The following is a 13,630-nucleotide window of genomic DNA, read 5'->3' as shown; positions in this document are numbered from 1 at the left end:
CCATACAACAGCTGGCATACAGGGGTTGGCATCGAGTGAACAGGCAAGAAGAGTTACTGATTGGAGGAGGGAAAGGAGGTAGGAGATGGTAGAGCTGAAGGATTGTCAGCAGTAGGAGACAGAGGGCAAGCTGCAATTTCACTCATGCCTGACGTTGATGGAATGCACCTCCACATCTTTGAAAGTTTACAACTTGAAGTTTCACATGTAGGGGACTTACTGTACTAGTGACCTATGTCCATACCACTTTCTAGAACACAATCATTAAAGTCCCTGTGGACAAGATAATTTCCAGCACAGTCTACCTAAGCCTTATCCAGGCTCCTCTTAATTTAAAAATTCCATTGTTTAGTTATTAAAAATAGCTTTGAAAATAATTTTCCCAGTGCTTGTCCTGTGTCCTCTAAATTGAATGTAATATGGTTTTCAGCAAGAAAACAGAAATATTGTGGGGAAGAAGAATATGTAGTATTCAATAGGTCTGGATGAGTAAAGAGGAAACTTTACATTGTGCTTACATAGCTAACTTGCAAGGCACATGACTGTTAACAAGAGCAAGAATTCCCCTTAAGTTTTCCCCAGCATTCTCATGATGTCAAGGAAAAATCCAGGGGGAAATACATAAAGACTCCTGAGCTCAGATGTCATTTCAGGCTAAGGCATGTCATGTCAGTACATGTCTCTTGCAAATATAACATGAATTCTCTCAGGTGATGCAAGGTGCAGCTGCAAATGGATTTGAGATTTTATAATGCAAACAACAGGCACCTTGCTGTTGTCTCTATGAAAGGATACTGACTTCAGTTTAGGAGGTAAAAAAGGTTCAGCTGGCAGGCAATAGGTGGATGCTCTGGTACAGAGAACCCACTTTGACTGTAGTATCTCTTACTGACTATTGGTGCAGGAGCACTGCTGACTCACCCTCAGACATTGAGACGACTTTCTAAAGGACTTGGAAAGAAATTTCTTCTGGATTCTGGAGCTCAAGTAAGTGATCAGATTGTGAACGATGGTTGGGACAAGGCTATATTCCACCTCCTTAAGCATGGTGTTAGGAGGTCCTTTAGCTCTAATTCTGTAATATTCTGCCAATCTTTTCATCACAGAATAGTGGTACTTGGGGATTTAGAAAGGTAATAGGCAGTGAGGTGTTTCAAAAGAGAAGATCTGCTTTCACATTTCAGTATGTGATTTCTGATAATTACAGACTGATCCTATCTGCCCTGGGTCCCAGAAATGGAACCCCTTCCCCTGTCTCTTTTTTTTTTTTCCCCCCCTGTCTCTTTTTTAAAGAACTCAAAGAAAACTTACAGTGATGCCAGTGTTTTAGACACCATGATAGTTGTCCCCAGTTACCAAGAAACCTATCCTGAAGTATAGATGGTATAATTATTAAATATAAATACCCCATAAAAGATTATTACTAATGTTTTAATAGTATTTTTAAAAGTAGGTTTAAAAAATAAATTTATTGTAGTATAGTCTGAAATCAGGGAGCATGATTCCTCCAGCTCCGTTTTTCTTTCTCAAGATTGCTTTGGCTATTCGTGGTCTTTTGTGTTTCCATATAAATTGTGAAAATTTTTTTTCTAGTTCTGTGAAAAATGCCAGTGGTAGTTTCATAGGGATTGCATTGAATCTGTAGATTGTTTTGGGTAGTAGAGTCATTTTCACAATGTTGATTCTTCCAATCCAAGAACATGGTATATCTCTCCATCTATTTGTATCATCTTTAATTTCTTTCATCAAGACAGTATGGTACTGGCACAAAAACAGAAATATAGATCAATGGAATAGGATAGAAAGCCCAGAGGTAAACCCACGCACATATGGTCACCTTATCTTTGATAAAGGAGGCAAGCATATACAGTGGAGAAAAGACAGCCTCTTCAATAAGTGGTGCTGGGAAAACTGGACAGGTACATGTAAAAGTATGAAATCAGAACACTCCCTTACACCATACAAAAAAATAAACTCAAAATGGATTAAAGATCTAAATGTAAGGCCAGACACTATCAAACTCTTAGAGGAAAACAGGCAGAACACTCTGTGACATAAATCACAGCCAGATCGTTTTTGACCCAGCTCCTAGAGAAATGAAAATAAAAACAAAAATAAACAAATGGGACCTAATGAAACTTAAAAGCTTTTGCACAGCAAAGGAAACCATAAACAAGACAAAAAGACAACCCTCAGAATGGGAGAAAATATTTGCAAATGAAGCAACTGACAAAGGATTAATCTCCAAAATTTACAAGCAGCTCATGCAGCTCAATAACAAAAAGACAAACAACCCAATCCAAAAATGGGCAGAAGACCTAAATAGACATTTCTCCAAAAAAGATACATAGATTGCAAACAAACACATGAAAGAATGCTCAACATCATTAATCATTAGAGAAATGCAAATCAAAACTACAATGAGATATCATCTCACACCGGTCAGAATGGCCTTCATCAAAAAATCTACAAACAATAAATGCTGGAGAGGGTGTGGAGAAAAGGGAACACTCTTGCACTGTTGGTGGGAATGTAAATTGATACAGCCACTATGGAGAACAGTATGGAAGTTCCTTAAAAAACTAAAAATAGAACTACCATACAACCCAGCAATCCCACTACTGGGCATATACCCTGAGAAAACCATAATTCAAAAAGAGTCATGTACCAAAATGTTCATTGCAGCACTGTTTACAATAGCCAGGACATGGAAGCAACCTAAGTGTCCATCATCAGATGAATGGATAAAGAAGATGTGGCACATATATACAATGCAATACTACTCAGCCATAAAAGGAAACGAAATTGAGTTATTTGTAATGAGGTGGATGGAGTTAGAGTCTGTCATACAGAGTGAAGTAAGTCAGAAAGAGAAAAACAAATACAGTATGCTAACACATATATATGGAATCTAAGGCAAAAAAAAAAAAAAGTCATGAAGAACCTAGTGGCAAGACAGGAATAAAGACACAGATCTACTAGAGAATGGACTTGAGGATATAGGGAGGGGGAAGGGTAAGCTGGGACAAAGTTAGAGGGTAGCATGGACATATATACACTACCAAACTTAAAGTAGATAGCTAGTGGGAAGCAACCGCATAGCACAGGGAGATCAGCTTGGTGCTTTGTGGCCACCTGGAGGGGTGGGATGGGGAGGGTGGGAGGGAGGGAGATGCAAGAGGGAAGAGATATGGGAACATATGTATATGTATAACTGATCCACTTTGTTATAAAGCAGAAACTAACACACCATTGTAAAGCAATTATACTCCAATAAAGCTGTTTAAAAATAAATAAATAAATAAATGTATTGAGGTATAATTGAAATATAACAAACTGTATATATTTAAGATGAATAATGTGTATAATTTTCTGTCTGGTTTCTTTAACTTAGCACAATCCTTTTGAGATTCATGCATGTGTAAAAATGATTCATTCCTTTTTATTACTGAGTACGTTACATCATAGGGCTGTACCACAACTTTCTTATCCATTCATCTGTATGTAAAATTTTGAGTTATTTCCAGTTGTTGACTATTACAAATAAAAATATTATGAACATTTATGTACAAGTCTTTATATGAAAATGTGCTTTTATTTCTCTTATAGCTTGCTTTTAAAAATGAGTATTTATCTTTCATAAATTCAAGGTTTAAGTTAATGATTCTAAATAGGAGTGAGAGGTAGTAGAGGGAGATACCAGAATAATTATTAGTCATTTAGAGATTTCATTCCTTTGGAAATTGTAATCTGCTTTTCTGGGTGTTATGCCAACCCATAACCTACTTTCATGAAATGGGATGTGAATTGTCTAATGGACCTGTGTTGATGATAATCATTTGTCATATTGGTCAGATATATAAAATAATAAAATATAAAGCATCATTCCTTTAAATATTTTCACATGGGCTTTATAAAATCCAAATAGGTCTTTCCTTTTTTTTTCAATATTAGATAAATTTCATTAAGTTTCAATAGTAGGCAGATTTTGTGTTCCAGAACCAGAGGAATTTCTTCCTTCATGTCTTGACTCATTTCTTTACCACATAGCTATGACGTGAATAAAGTCTTACATTTCCCTTTAAGATATATATCGTTTAAACCACTTTTGTTGTTGTTGTTATCTCATGTTTGTTTTTTACTTGCTGACTTTGTAAATCAACTCACATGTTTTTGACTGTGAGTTAGAGGAGGGTCGCCGGATAAAATACAAGATGCCTAGTTAATATTTCAGCGCTTTTCTTTTTTTGTAAATAATGTATAAAATTATTAACAAGCTATTTTAGTTCCACCACAATTTGGTCTCATTTTAATTGTTTAAGGACATAAATCCAAAAAATACTTTCTTTATTAGATCATGCACATTTAGGCATTCATGCCTTTGTGCTTGCCATTTTCTGTTCCCTTCCCCCATTCATTCACTTAGAATATTTTTTTCTACTCCATCTGTTACACCTGCCAGAGGAAATATTCATTTAGTAAGTTAGATCATAAAGTGAAAGAGAGAGAAACAGCAGAGTGTGAATTAGTGGAAGAGAGGGATTGAGAAGGCCTCTCCTAATCAGAACCAAGCCGCGGGACATGGTCATTTTATTGAGCACTGAGAGGAGTTACACTCTGAAAGGCAAGTCCCAATTGTCCCTATTTATGATCCTTTAAAAAATTTTTATTTTATATTGGAGTATAGTTGATTAACAATATTGTGTTAGTTTCAGGTGTACAGCGAAGTGATTCAGTTATACATATACAAGTATCTATTCTTTTTCACATTCTTTTCCCATTTAGGTTACTACAGAATATTGAGCAGTATTCCCTGTGCTATACAGTAGGTCCTTGATGGTTATTTATTTTAAATATAGCACTGTGTACATGTCAATCTCAAACTCGCAATCTATCCCTCCCCACCACCCTTCCCTTGGCAACCATTGGCAACCATAAATTCATTCTCTAAGTCTGTGAGTCTGTTTTGTAAATAAGTAATTTGTATCATTTTTTATAGATTCTGCATATAAGTGATGCCATATGATATTTGTCTTTCTCTGTCTTCACTTAGTATGATAATCTCCAGGTCCCTCCATGTTGCTGCAAATGGCATTATTTCGTTCTTTTTAATGGCTGAATAATATTCCATTTTATATATGTACCACATCTTCTTTATCCATTCCTCTGTCATTGGACATTTAAGTTGCTTCCATGTCTTGGCTATTGTAAACAGTGCTGCAATGAACATTGGGGCATGTATCTTTTCAAACCATGTATTTCTCTGGATATATGCCCAGGAGTGGGATTGCTGGATCATATGGTAGCTCTATTTTTAGTTTCTTAAGGAGCCTCCATGCTGTTCTCCATAGTGGCTCTACCAATTTACATTCCCACCAACAGTGTAGGAGGGTTCCCTTTTCGTCACACCCTCTCCAGCACTTATTGTTTGTACAATAGATTTTTTGATGAAGGTCATTCTGACTGCTGTGGGTGATATCTCATTGTAGTTTTGATTTGCATTTCTCTAATAATTAGCAATGTTGAGCATCTTTTCATGTGCCTCTTGGCCATCTGTATGTCTTCTTTGGAAAAATGTCTATTTAGATCTTCCACCCATTTTTTGATTGGGTTGTTTGTTTTCTTGATATTGAGCTGCATGAGCTGTTTGTAAATTTTGGAGACTAATCCCTTGTCGGTCGCATCATTTGCAAATTCTTGATTTAATTTTGAGTATCTTGACAATTCCTACCCCATATCTCATAGCTTATGACTTTCTTCTTGTCTCCTTTCCAGGCATTATGAAGCTTAAATCCTCTTCTTTTTCTGGGTACTATGTGAGTCTTCTCCTACAAGTGATGACATCAACTTCAGGTAAGAGCATCTAATGTCTTCTTACTGAGTCACAGCAGTGGAAAGAACCTAGGGCAGACGTCCAGTGTCCATTCTAGCATGTAAGGAGCTTGGAAGTCATTACTATGCCCTATTATCAAGTAAAAAGCTGAAAAAACTGAAAATCAACCACTCTTCTTAGATCCAACAGAGAATTGAGGTCACAGGACAAACTGCTCTTTCCCAGACTGGAGAGACAGAGAAGTGATTACAGAGGCTCACAACTTCCCAGGCCATAAATCTTTGTGGAAACCAGTACCAAGGTAGCAAAATCTAAACTGTAATAATTGAATTTCTGGAGGCTTGGTGTAGACAAGTCTGAAAGTTAAAAACTCCAAGAGTGCCCAGTCATGAGACAACTCAATTTTGTGAACTTTACCTCCATGGTTTTTACTAGGTTCTCACAGCCAATATTGGAAAAAATGTCCTTGTGTTTTTAGCAGGAGGAGAGGAAGAGTAACTACTTTGAAATATGCTCCTCTTGATAAGGCCTGCCCTCAAGAGAAACTATTTTAGCAGAGCCTAACCTATTGGCATTTCCTCAGAGCCTAACTGACCTGGGAGCAGGAAAATATCCAACTCCATCCCCCTCTAGCCATTGTGTCCCAATAAGGAGCCAAGGCCACTAAAAGACTAAGATCTAATCACAGTACTATAGAATACCTCTCCTTCCCCTACACCTTACCACCAAATCACTAAAAGCCTTTAACCAGATTTTTTTTTTACCCAGTGCATCATGTTTGGATTTCAACAAAAATTACAAGGCATACTAAAAGGCAAACCACACAGTTTGAAGGGGCAGAGCAAACATCAAAACAAGACTTTGATATGGCAAGATTGTTGGAATTATCAGACTGGGAATTTAAAATAACTATGGTTAATATGCTAAAGGCTTTAATGGAAAAAGTAGATGACATGCAAGAATAGATGAGCAATGTAAGCAGAGATGTAAATTCTAAGAAAGAATCAAAAAGAAATCATAGAGATCAAAAACAATGTAACAGAAATGAATTCCTTTCATGGGCTCATTGGTAGCCTGGACATGGCTGAGGAAGGACTCTCTGAGCTTGAGGATTTATTAACAGAAACTTTCAAAACTGAAAAGCAGAAAAAGAGTTAAAAAAAATGGAAGAGAAAATCTAAGAACTGTGGACAACTACAAAAATGTAATGGGAATACTAGAAAGAGAAGAGAAAGAGACAAATAGAAGAAATATTTGAAACAATAATGACTGAGAATTATACACCTTAAATATATATAATTTTATTTGTTAATTATTCTTCAGTAAAGCTGGGGGAAAAGCCTATTTTGCATGATATTAATATAGCTACCCTAGTTCCGTTTTTGTTACTATTTGCATGGAATATCTTTTTCCATCCTTTCACTTTCAACTTATTTAAGTCTTTGGATCTAAAATGAGTCTTTTGTAGATAGCATATAGTTGGAGCATGTGTTTTTATCCATTCTGCCAACTTTGTTGATTGGAGAGTTTAGTCCATTTATATTTAAAGTAATGACTTTCTTCTGTCATGTTATTTATTCTTGTAGACTTTACAGCGTTTTGTCCCTCATTTCTTTCATTACTAACTTCTTTGTGTCTATTTGATTTTTTTGTAGTGAAACGTTTAAATTCCTTTCTCATTTCCTGTTGTATATGTGTCATAGTTATTTTCTTTGTGGTTACCATGGAGATTGCATTTAACACCCTAAAGTTAAAACACTCTAATTTAAATATATACCAGCTTAACTTCAGTAACATACAAAAACTCTGCTCTTTTAACTACTCTGTCCTCATGAGATAGATGTTGCTGATGTTACTAAATTACATTTTTATACATGTGTGCCCTGAAACATAAACTAATAATAGTGCATTAGTCTTTTAAATTATAAAAAATAAAATGTGGACTTACAAACCAAAGTTACAATACTAGCTTTTAGACTAATAAGGGTTTTTAAAATGTATTAGTCTCTTAAATCATGTTGAAAACAAAAAATGAAGTTTTAAACCATTGTTACAATAATAATAGCTGTTATAATTGCCCATGTATTTACTTTTATTGAGTAGTTTATTTCTTCACACAGCTTCAAGTTACTGTCTAATGTCCTTTCATTTCATCCTATAGAATTCCCTTGAGCATTTTTTGTAGGGCAGATCAAGTGGTAATGAACTCCCTGTTTTTGTTTATCTGAGAATGTCTTAATTTCTCACTTCTGAAGGGCAGTTTACTGGATATTGGATTCTCATTTGACAGGTTTTTTTCCCCCCTTTTAGCACTTTGAATATATTGGCCCACTGCCTTCTGGCTTCCAAAGTTCTGGTGAGAAATCTGCCTGTAATCTTATTGAGGCTTCCTTGTATGTGATCAGTTGGTTTCTCTCATTACTCTCAAGATTCTTTGTCTTTTGAAAGTTTGATTATAATGTGTCTAGAGGTGGATCTCTTTAAGTTCATATTACTTGGAGTTTGTTGGACTTCTTGGGTGTTTATAGTCATATCTTTCATCAAATTTGGGAAGTTTTCAGCCCTTATTTCTTCAAATATTCTCTCTATCCCTTTCTCTCTTTCTTCTTCTGGGATTCACGCAATGCATATGTTGGTCTGCTTGATGATGTCTCACAGATCCCTTAGGCTCTGTCCACTTTTTAGAAATATTTTTTCTTTCTCTTCCTTAGACTCAATAATTTTCATTATCCTGTCTTTAATTACACTAATTCTTTTTCTACCTTCTTAAATCTGCCTTTGAATCTCCCTCTCTAGTGAATTTTTCATTTCAGTTATTGTGTTTTTCAGCTTCAGAATTTCTTTGTGATTTCTTTTTAGGTTTTCTTTTTATTGATATTTCCATTCATACATAATTTTCTTGACTTTCTCCACATCATCCTTTAGTTCTCTGAGCATCTCTAACATGGTTGTTTTAAAGTCTTTAATTGTATCATATATCTGCCATCAGGTCATTTTCAGGGAAATTTTCTGTTTATTTATTTTTCATCCTTTGAATAGTCCATACTTTCCTGTATTGTATGTGTGTGTGTGTGTGTGTGTGTGTGTGTGTGTGGCTTATGGTTTTTTAGTTGAAAATTGGACATTTGAATCTAATAATGTGTTAACTCAAAATCAGATTTTCCCCCTTCTCTGGGATTTGCTGTTTTTGTTATTGTTTTGTTTATTGTTTTTGTTTTGTTTTGTTTTCGTAGGCTGTCTGTGTGCCAAGGATCAACTTGAGGTATAAAGTTCAGGCCTTCTCAGGTCTTTTCTGAGCCTGTGATTTTCCTGGGCTTGTGTGGTCACTTTCTAGTTTTCCTCATATATTCAGTTGCTTATGAATGTCCTAATCTTTTATATCTGGCTCCTGAAAGTGGAAAAAGAGAAAGTGAAGGATTAAATGAGAGGGTGCTAGCCCTTTCAGTTCCCTGGAGGTCACATCAGTTAGAGGTAGAGTGATGTGCAATAGAGTGATGTGCAACAACAATGGCTACTCACCTCTTTGTTTGCACCTCTGTGATCAGAAGCAGCAATCAAAGATCAGAGCACAGATCCTCCATATTTGGAGGTTAGGATCCTTTTTGCCAACTCTGGCTCCCATAAGCTGTGTAAGCTGCTCCAGGGACAGGTGTACACCTTCCTGTCACAGGGCTGGGAGCGTGAGATGGGTAGCTGCTGCTGTGTTAAGAACTAAAATTAACCAAAATTAATGCAATTTACCATCCAAGCCTTTCACTGGAATATGAAGGCCTTCAATAGACTCCAGAGTTCCAAAATAGTTACATCAGGCAGAATATACCAGTGCAATTGTTGTCTAAGTTAGGAGACATATTTCTGGTGCTTTCTGCTCTGCCATATTCTCAGAATCCTCCAAGTGAATATAGTTTAAAGAGAATGATGTAGTACCATTGGTCTTTTCAAAAAAATAAAATGCTGATTTAAGTAAAAGGGGATATAGTCATAGCTGGACGTTTAGAATGGCCAGGTCAGATAAGAAGAACTCAGTGTGTCCTACAATGTCTGGCAACAGAGATATTGTTGGCTTCAAATTTATCCTGGTTTTCTACCTTCCTCCTCAGAAAATAGGACAGTAACCACTCCCATGGGACACTTGGCTACTGTAGGAGGACATGCTGAGCTCAGCTGCCAGTTGTCCCCACCATGAAGTACAGAGCACATGGAGGTGCACTGGTTCAGAGGTGACCACTCCAAACTCGTTCACCTATACAGAGACGGGCATGAACTGAATGGAGAAGCTGCCCCAGAATATGTGGATCACACAGAGTTTGTAAAAGAGGCCATTGGGAAGGGCAAAGTGACTCTCAGACTTCGTAATATCAGTGTTTCTGATAAAGGATCATACCAGTGTTCATTTAAAGGTAGTGGCATCAATGATGTGGCCAGCATGAATCTGAGTGTAACAGGTAAGTGTCATGGTGGAATGTTGCATACCAATGTTCTTGTGATCTCATAAGCTGAAATATATCAATTTTTCTTTTTCTTTTTTTCATATTTTTAAAAGTATTTCCGGTATTACAGTCAGAAAAATCTATATATCTATTGCAAAAACATACTATGCACTGGATAGACAGTGCAGAGTGACCAGAATTAGTCTAATTTGTAATTTGGATGTGAATTTGAGTATTGCCGCATCTTCTATTGAAGACCACAAGATTAATGAGACTCTTTTCTTTTCAGATTTCCAACCCAACCTCAATGCAATAACTATCTTGATCTTTCTGTCTCATTTTCCCCAGCACTAGGCATGGAAACATAAATCCTTGTTCAGATTCCTGGCACTGAGGGACTCATGGTGGAGTGTAACTCAGGAGGGTGGTGCCCACAGCTTCAGATGGAGTGGAGAGACAACAGAGGAGAGGTAGTTCCACATTCATCAAAATTCTATTCCCAGGATGGAGCCAGATTTTTTCACATGAAGATGACTCTTGTCCTTAGAAACCAGTCACAGGGCAATATGACTTGCTACATTCACAACCCTCTAACAGGTGAAGAGAAAACAACAAATATCATTCTAGCTGGTGAGTGTTTGTCAGAGTTTTGTTGTCAATATAGCAACGTAAAGAGAAATTAATGGGATAATTAATGTTATAGAGCTTTGTACATTGTCAAGCACACTTTGAATGTAACTCTTTATAATTGTTATGAGTTTTGGTACTAAAGATGTCAGGTGCTGAGAAGAACGTTTTAGAAGAAAATATTTATAAGAATAATGACAACCCATAATTAAAATACACATTACAGCCTTAAAGGTATTTAAAGTTCATTATCTCATTAGACCTCACAATATTCGTTTTTAAGATGAACAACTTTCTAGCTCCATGACTGAAAGATGTCACTTATCTTCCTGAGCTACAGTTTTCTCATCTTAGAAATGAGTATAAACACATTTCATGGGTTTTTAATGTATCTCAAATGAATTGGTGTAGCAAAAATCTTTTCTTACTGTTATATAATATTCAGTACTAATATTGTCATTTAAAGCACTCTGAAAATTCACTAAGGAGGAATTATTATGGCCATTTATAGGTGGACAGATGTCGAGAGAAGCCAGTTGAGCCAACAGTAAGTAAGATGTGGAACTAAAGCACAGGTTTTCTGATTTTGGGGAGGCATGACAGGTGGACGTCAAAGGCCAACCAGGAAAAATCCACGTCTTATGTGCAACAAAGGTCCCCTTAGCTAACACCTATGTAGAGAAATCAGGGTGGATTACAGGAGCAGAGTGGTGGGTGGGCCGGATTATCTTCAGATGTCACTTCAGGGAGGCTATTTCTAGCCTGATTGAGGGCACAGCTTTTTCTCTTAAAAATCCTCTCTAATCTTCTTGGAGGATTCAAAAAATGGACTGAAAAAAATTAATGTTGCCCTGACCAGAAAGGAGTCTATAAGAATGATCTGGAAAATAGGAATAGCAGAAAAGGGGTAAGATTTGGTAATAGTCTATGAATATTTTAAAGGTAGTGTTGATGGAATTACTGATGGATTGAATGTGTGATGAAAGAGGAAAAGAGGAACAAAGAATGATTCCAAGGTTAGGGGCCAGAGTCATAAAGATGAGTTTTCATCTACTGAGATGGGGAAGTTTGTGAAATGAGCTTATCTTAGAAATAAGACCTTGCCTATAAGACTTGCTAGGGAAATGTCGACTAGGAGTTAGATACGAGTTTAAAGTTCTGTGGAGGAGACCAAGTTTGAGACATAATGTGAATGTCTACAACCTAAGCAGAATATTTAAAACAATGAAACTGGACAAGATACAAAGTGAATAAGGACAGAGAAAATAAAAAACCAGTTTCCTAGAACTGAATTTTGGAGAATTCACCTTTTAGATGTCCTTTAGATGATTAAGAAAAACTGCAAATTATCTGAGAAGGAATAGGGAGAGAGGTAAGAGGAAAACAAATAAAAACAGCAGGCAAAACCCAATAGTTAGAAGTATTCATTTTGATCTTACTCTTTTATCAATGACGAAAATAATTTTCATTAGAAACTCTTTTAAATCTTTCTAATGTTTTGTATTGTTTCACTAAAGATAGTTGCTTCCTATGCAAATTAATAAGCATTGTATAGATATATCCAATTATTAGTTTCATGTAGGATTCAAATTGGAATAGGCTGTAACATAAGCATAATATTTGAGAAAAAGAGCAGTATCATATGGCTCTTTAAATGAATGTTTAAAGTTGGATTATGTAATAATTAATAATTTTGAAAAAAAGGCTTTCATAAGCTGTATGAGCAATATTGTTACAACTTTCCACATCCCATGTAATAAATAAAGTTCTCAGACTTTTAGCCAATTCACAAATATTCATACAGGTTAAAATTTTAACATAAAATAAATACAAAATCTACAAAAACATGGCAAGGTAAACTTTATTTTTCCTGAAAAACTAGCCCCCCAAAATAATACCAAATACTGTGGTAAATATGCAACCAAAAGGCACATATCTATGATTTTTAAAATTGGGAAATAGAAGAGGGATAAAATAATAAATTCAATCCCCAAGGAAAATCTGGAAAAAATAACATGTGCTTAACATCAGCCACAAAATACACAAAATAGTCACAAGGCAAATACAGAACCTATTTGAAAAACAATACATACTCTGTCTAAAAGACCTCAAAAAGACATAAATATATGTAGGGGAATACTCAATTTTGAATGGGAATATTTACCTCCATGAAGATAAAATAATCCAAAATCAACGTAATTATTCATTTAAAGATATTCCAGCAATCCATCTTGTGAGAGCACCAGAATAACTACTAACTGCTGAACAATCATCAACAGGAAGATACTGGAACTCAACAGAAAAGATACCCCACATCCAAAGACAAAGAAGAAGCCACAATGAGACAGTAGGAGGGGTGCAATCACAATAAAATCAAATCCCATAACTGCTGGGTGAGTGACTCACAAACTGGAGAGCAATTATACCACAGAAGTCAACCCACCAGAGTGAAGGTTCTGAAACCCATGTCAGACTTCCCAACCTGGGGGTCCGGCAACAGAAAGAGGAATTCCCAGAGAATCAGACTTTGAAGGCTAGTGTGATTTGATTGCAGGACTTCGACAGGACTGGGAGAAACAGAGACTCCACTCTTGGAGGGCACACACAAAGTAGTGTGTGCATCAGGACCCAGGGGAAGGAGCAGTGACCCGTAGCAGACTGAACCAGACCTACCTGCTAGTGTTGGAGGGTCTCCTGCAGAGGCAGGGGGTGGCTATGGCTCATCGCAGGGACAAGTACA

General features: G+C 36.3%; 1 protein-coding gene across 1 annotated transcript; it reads left to right on the top strand.

Moving 5' to 3' along the window:
- Positions 1 to 4,581: 4,581 nt before the first annotated feature.
- On the top strand, positions 4,582 to 10,946 carry LOC118897025 (selection and upkeep of intraepithelial T-cells protein 8-like). Its single transcript, XM_036855800.1, is given in 4 exon segments — positions 4,582 to 4,624; positions 5,776 to 5,853; positions 9,934 to 10,278; positions 10,612 to 10,946. Coding segments are annotated over 4 exon segments (801 nt in total).
- The last annotated feature ends 2,684 nt before the right edge of the window (positions 10,947 to 13,630 follow it).

This window comes from Balaenoptera musculus, chromosome 1 (genome assembly GCF_009873245.2).
Source record: "Balaenoptera musculus isolate JJ_BM4_2016_0621 chromosome 1, mBalMus1.pri.v3, whole genome shotgun sequence".
NCBI lineage: Eukaryota > Metazoa > Chordata > Mammalia > Artiodactyla > Balaenopteridae > Balaenoptera > Balaenoptera musculus.
This window is presented reverse-complemented; position numbering and strand designations above follow the sequence as displayed.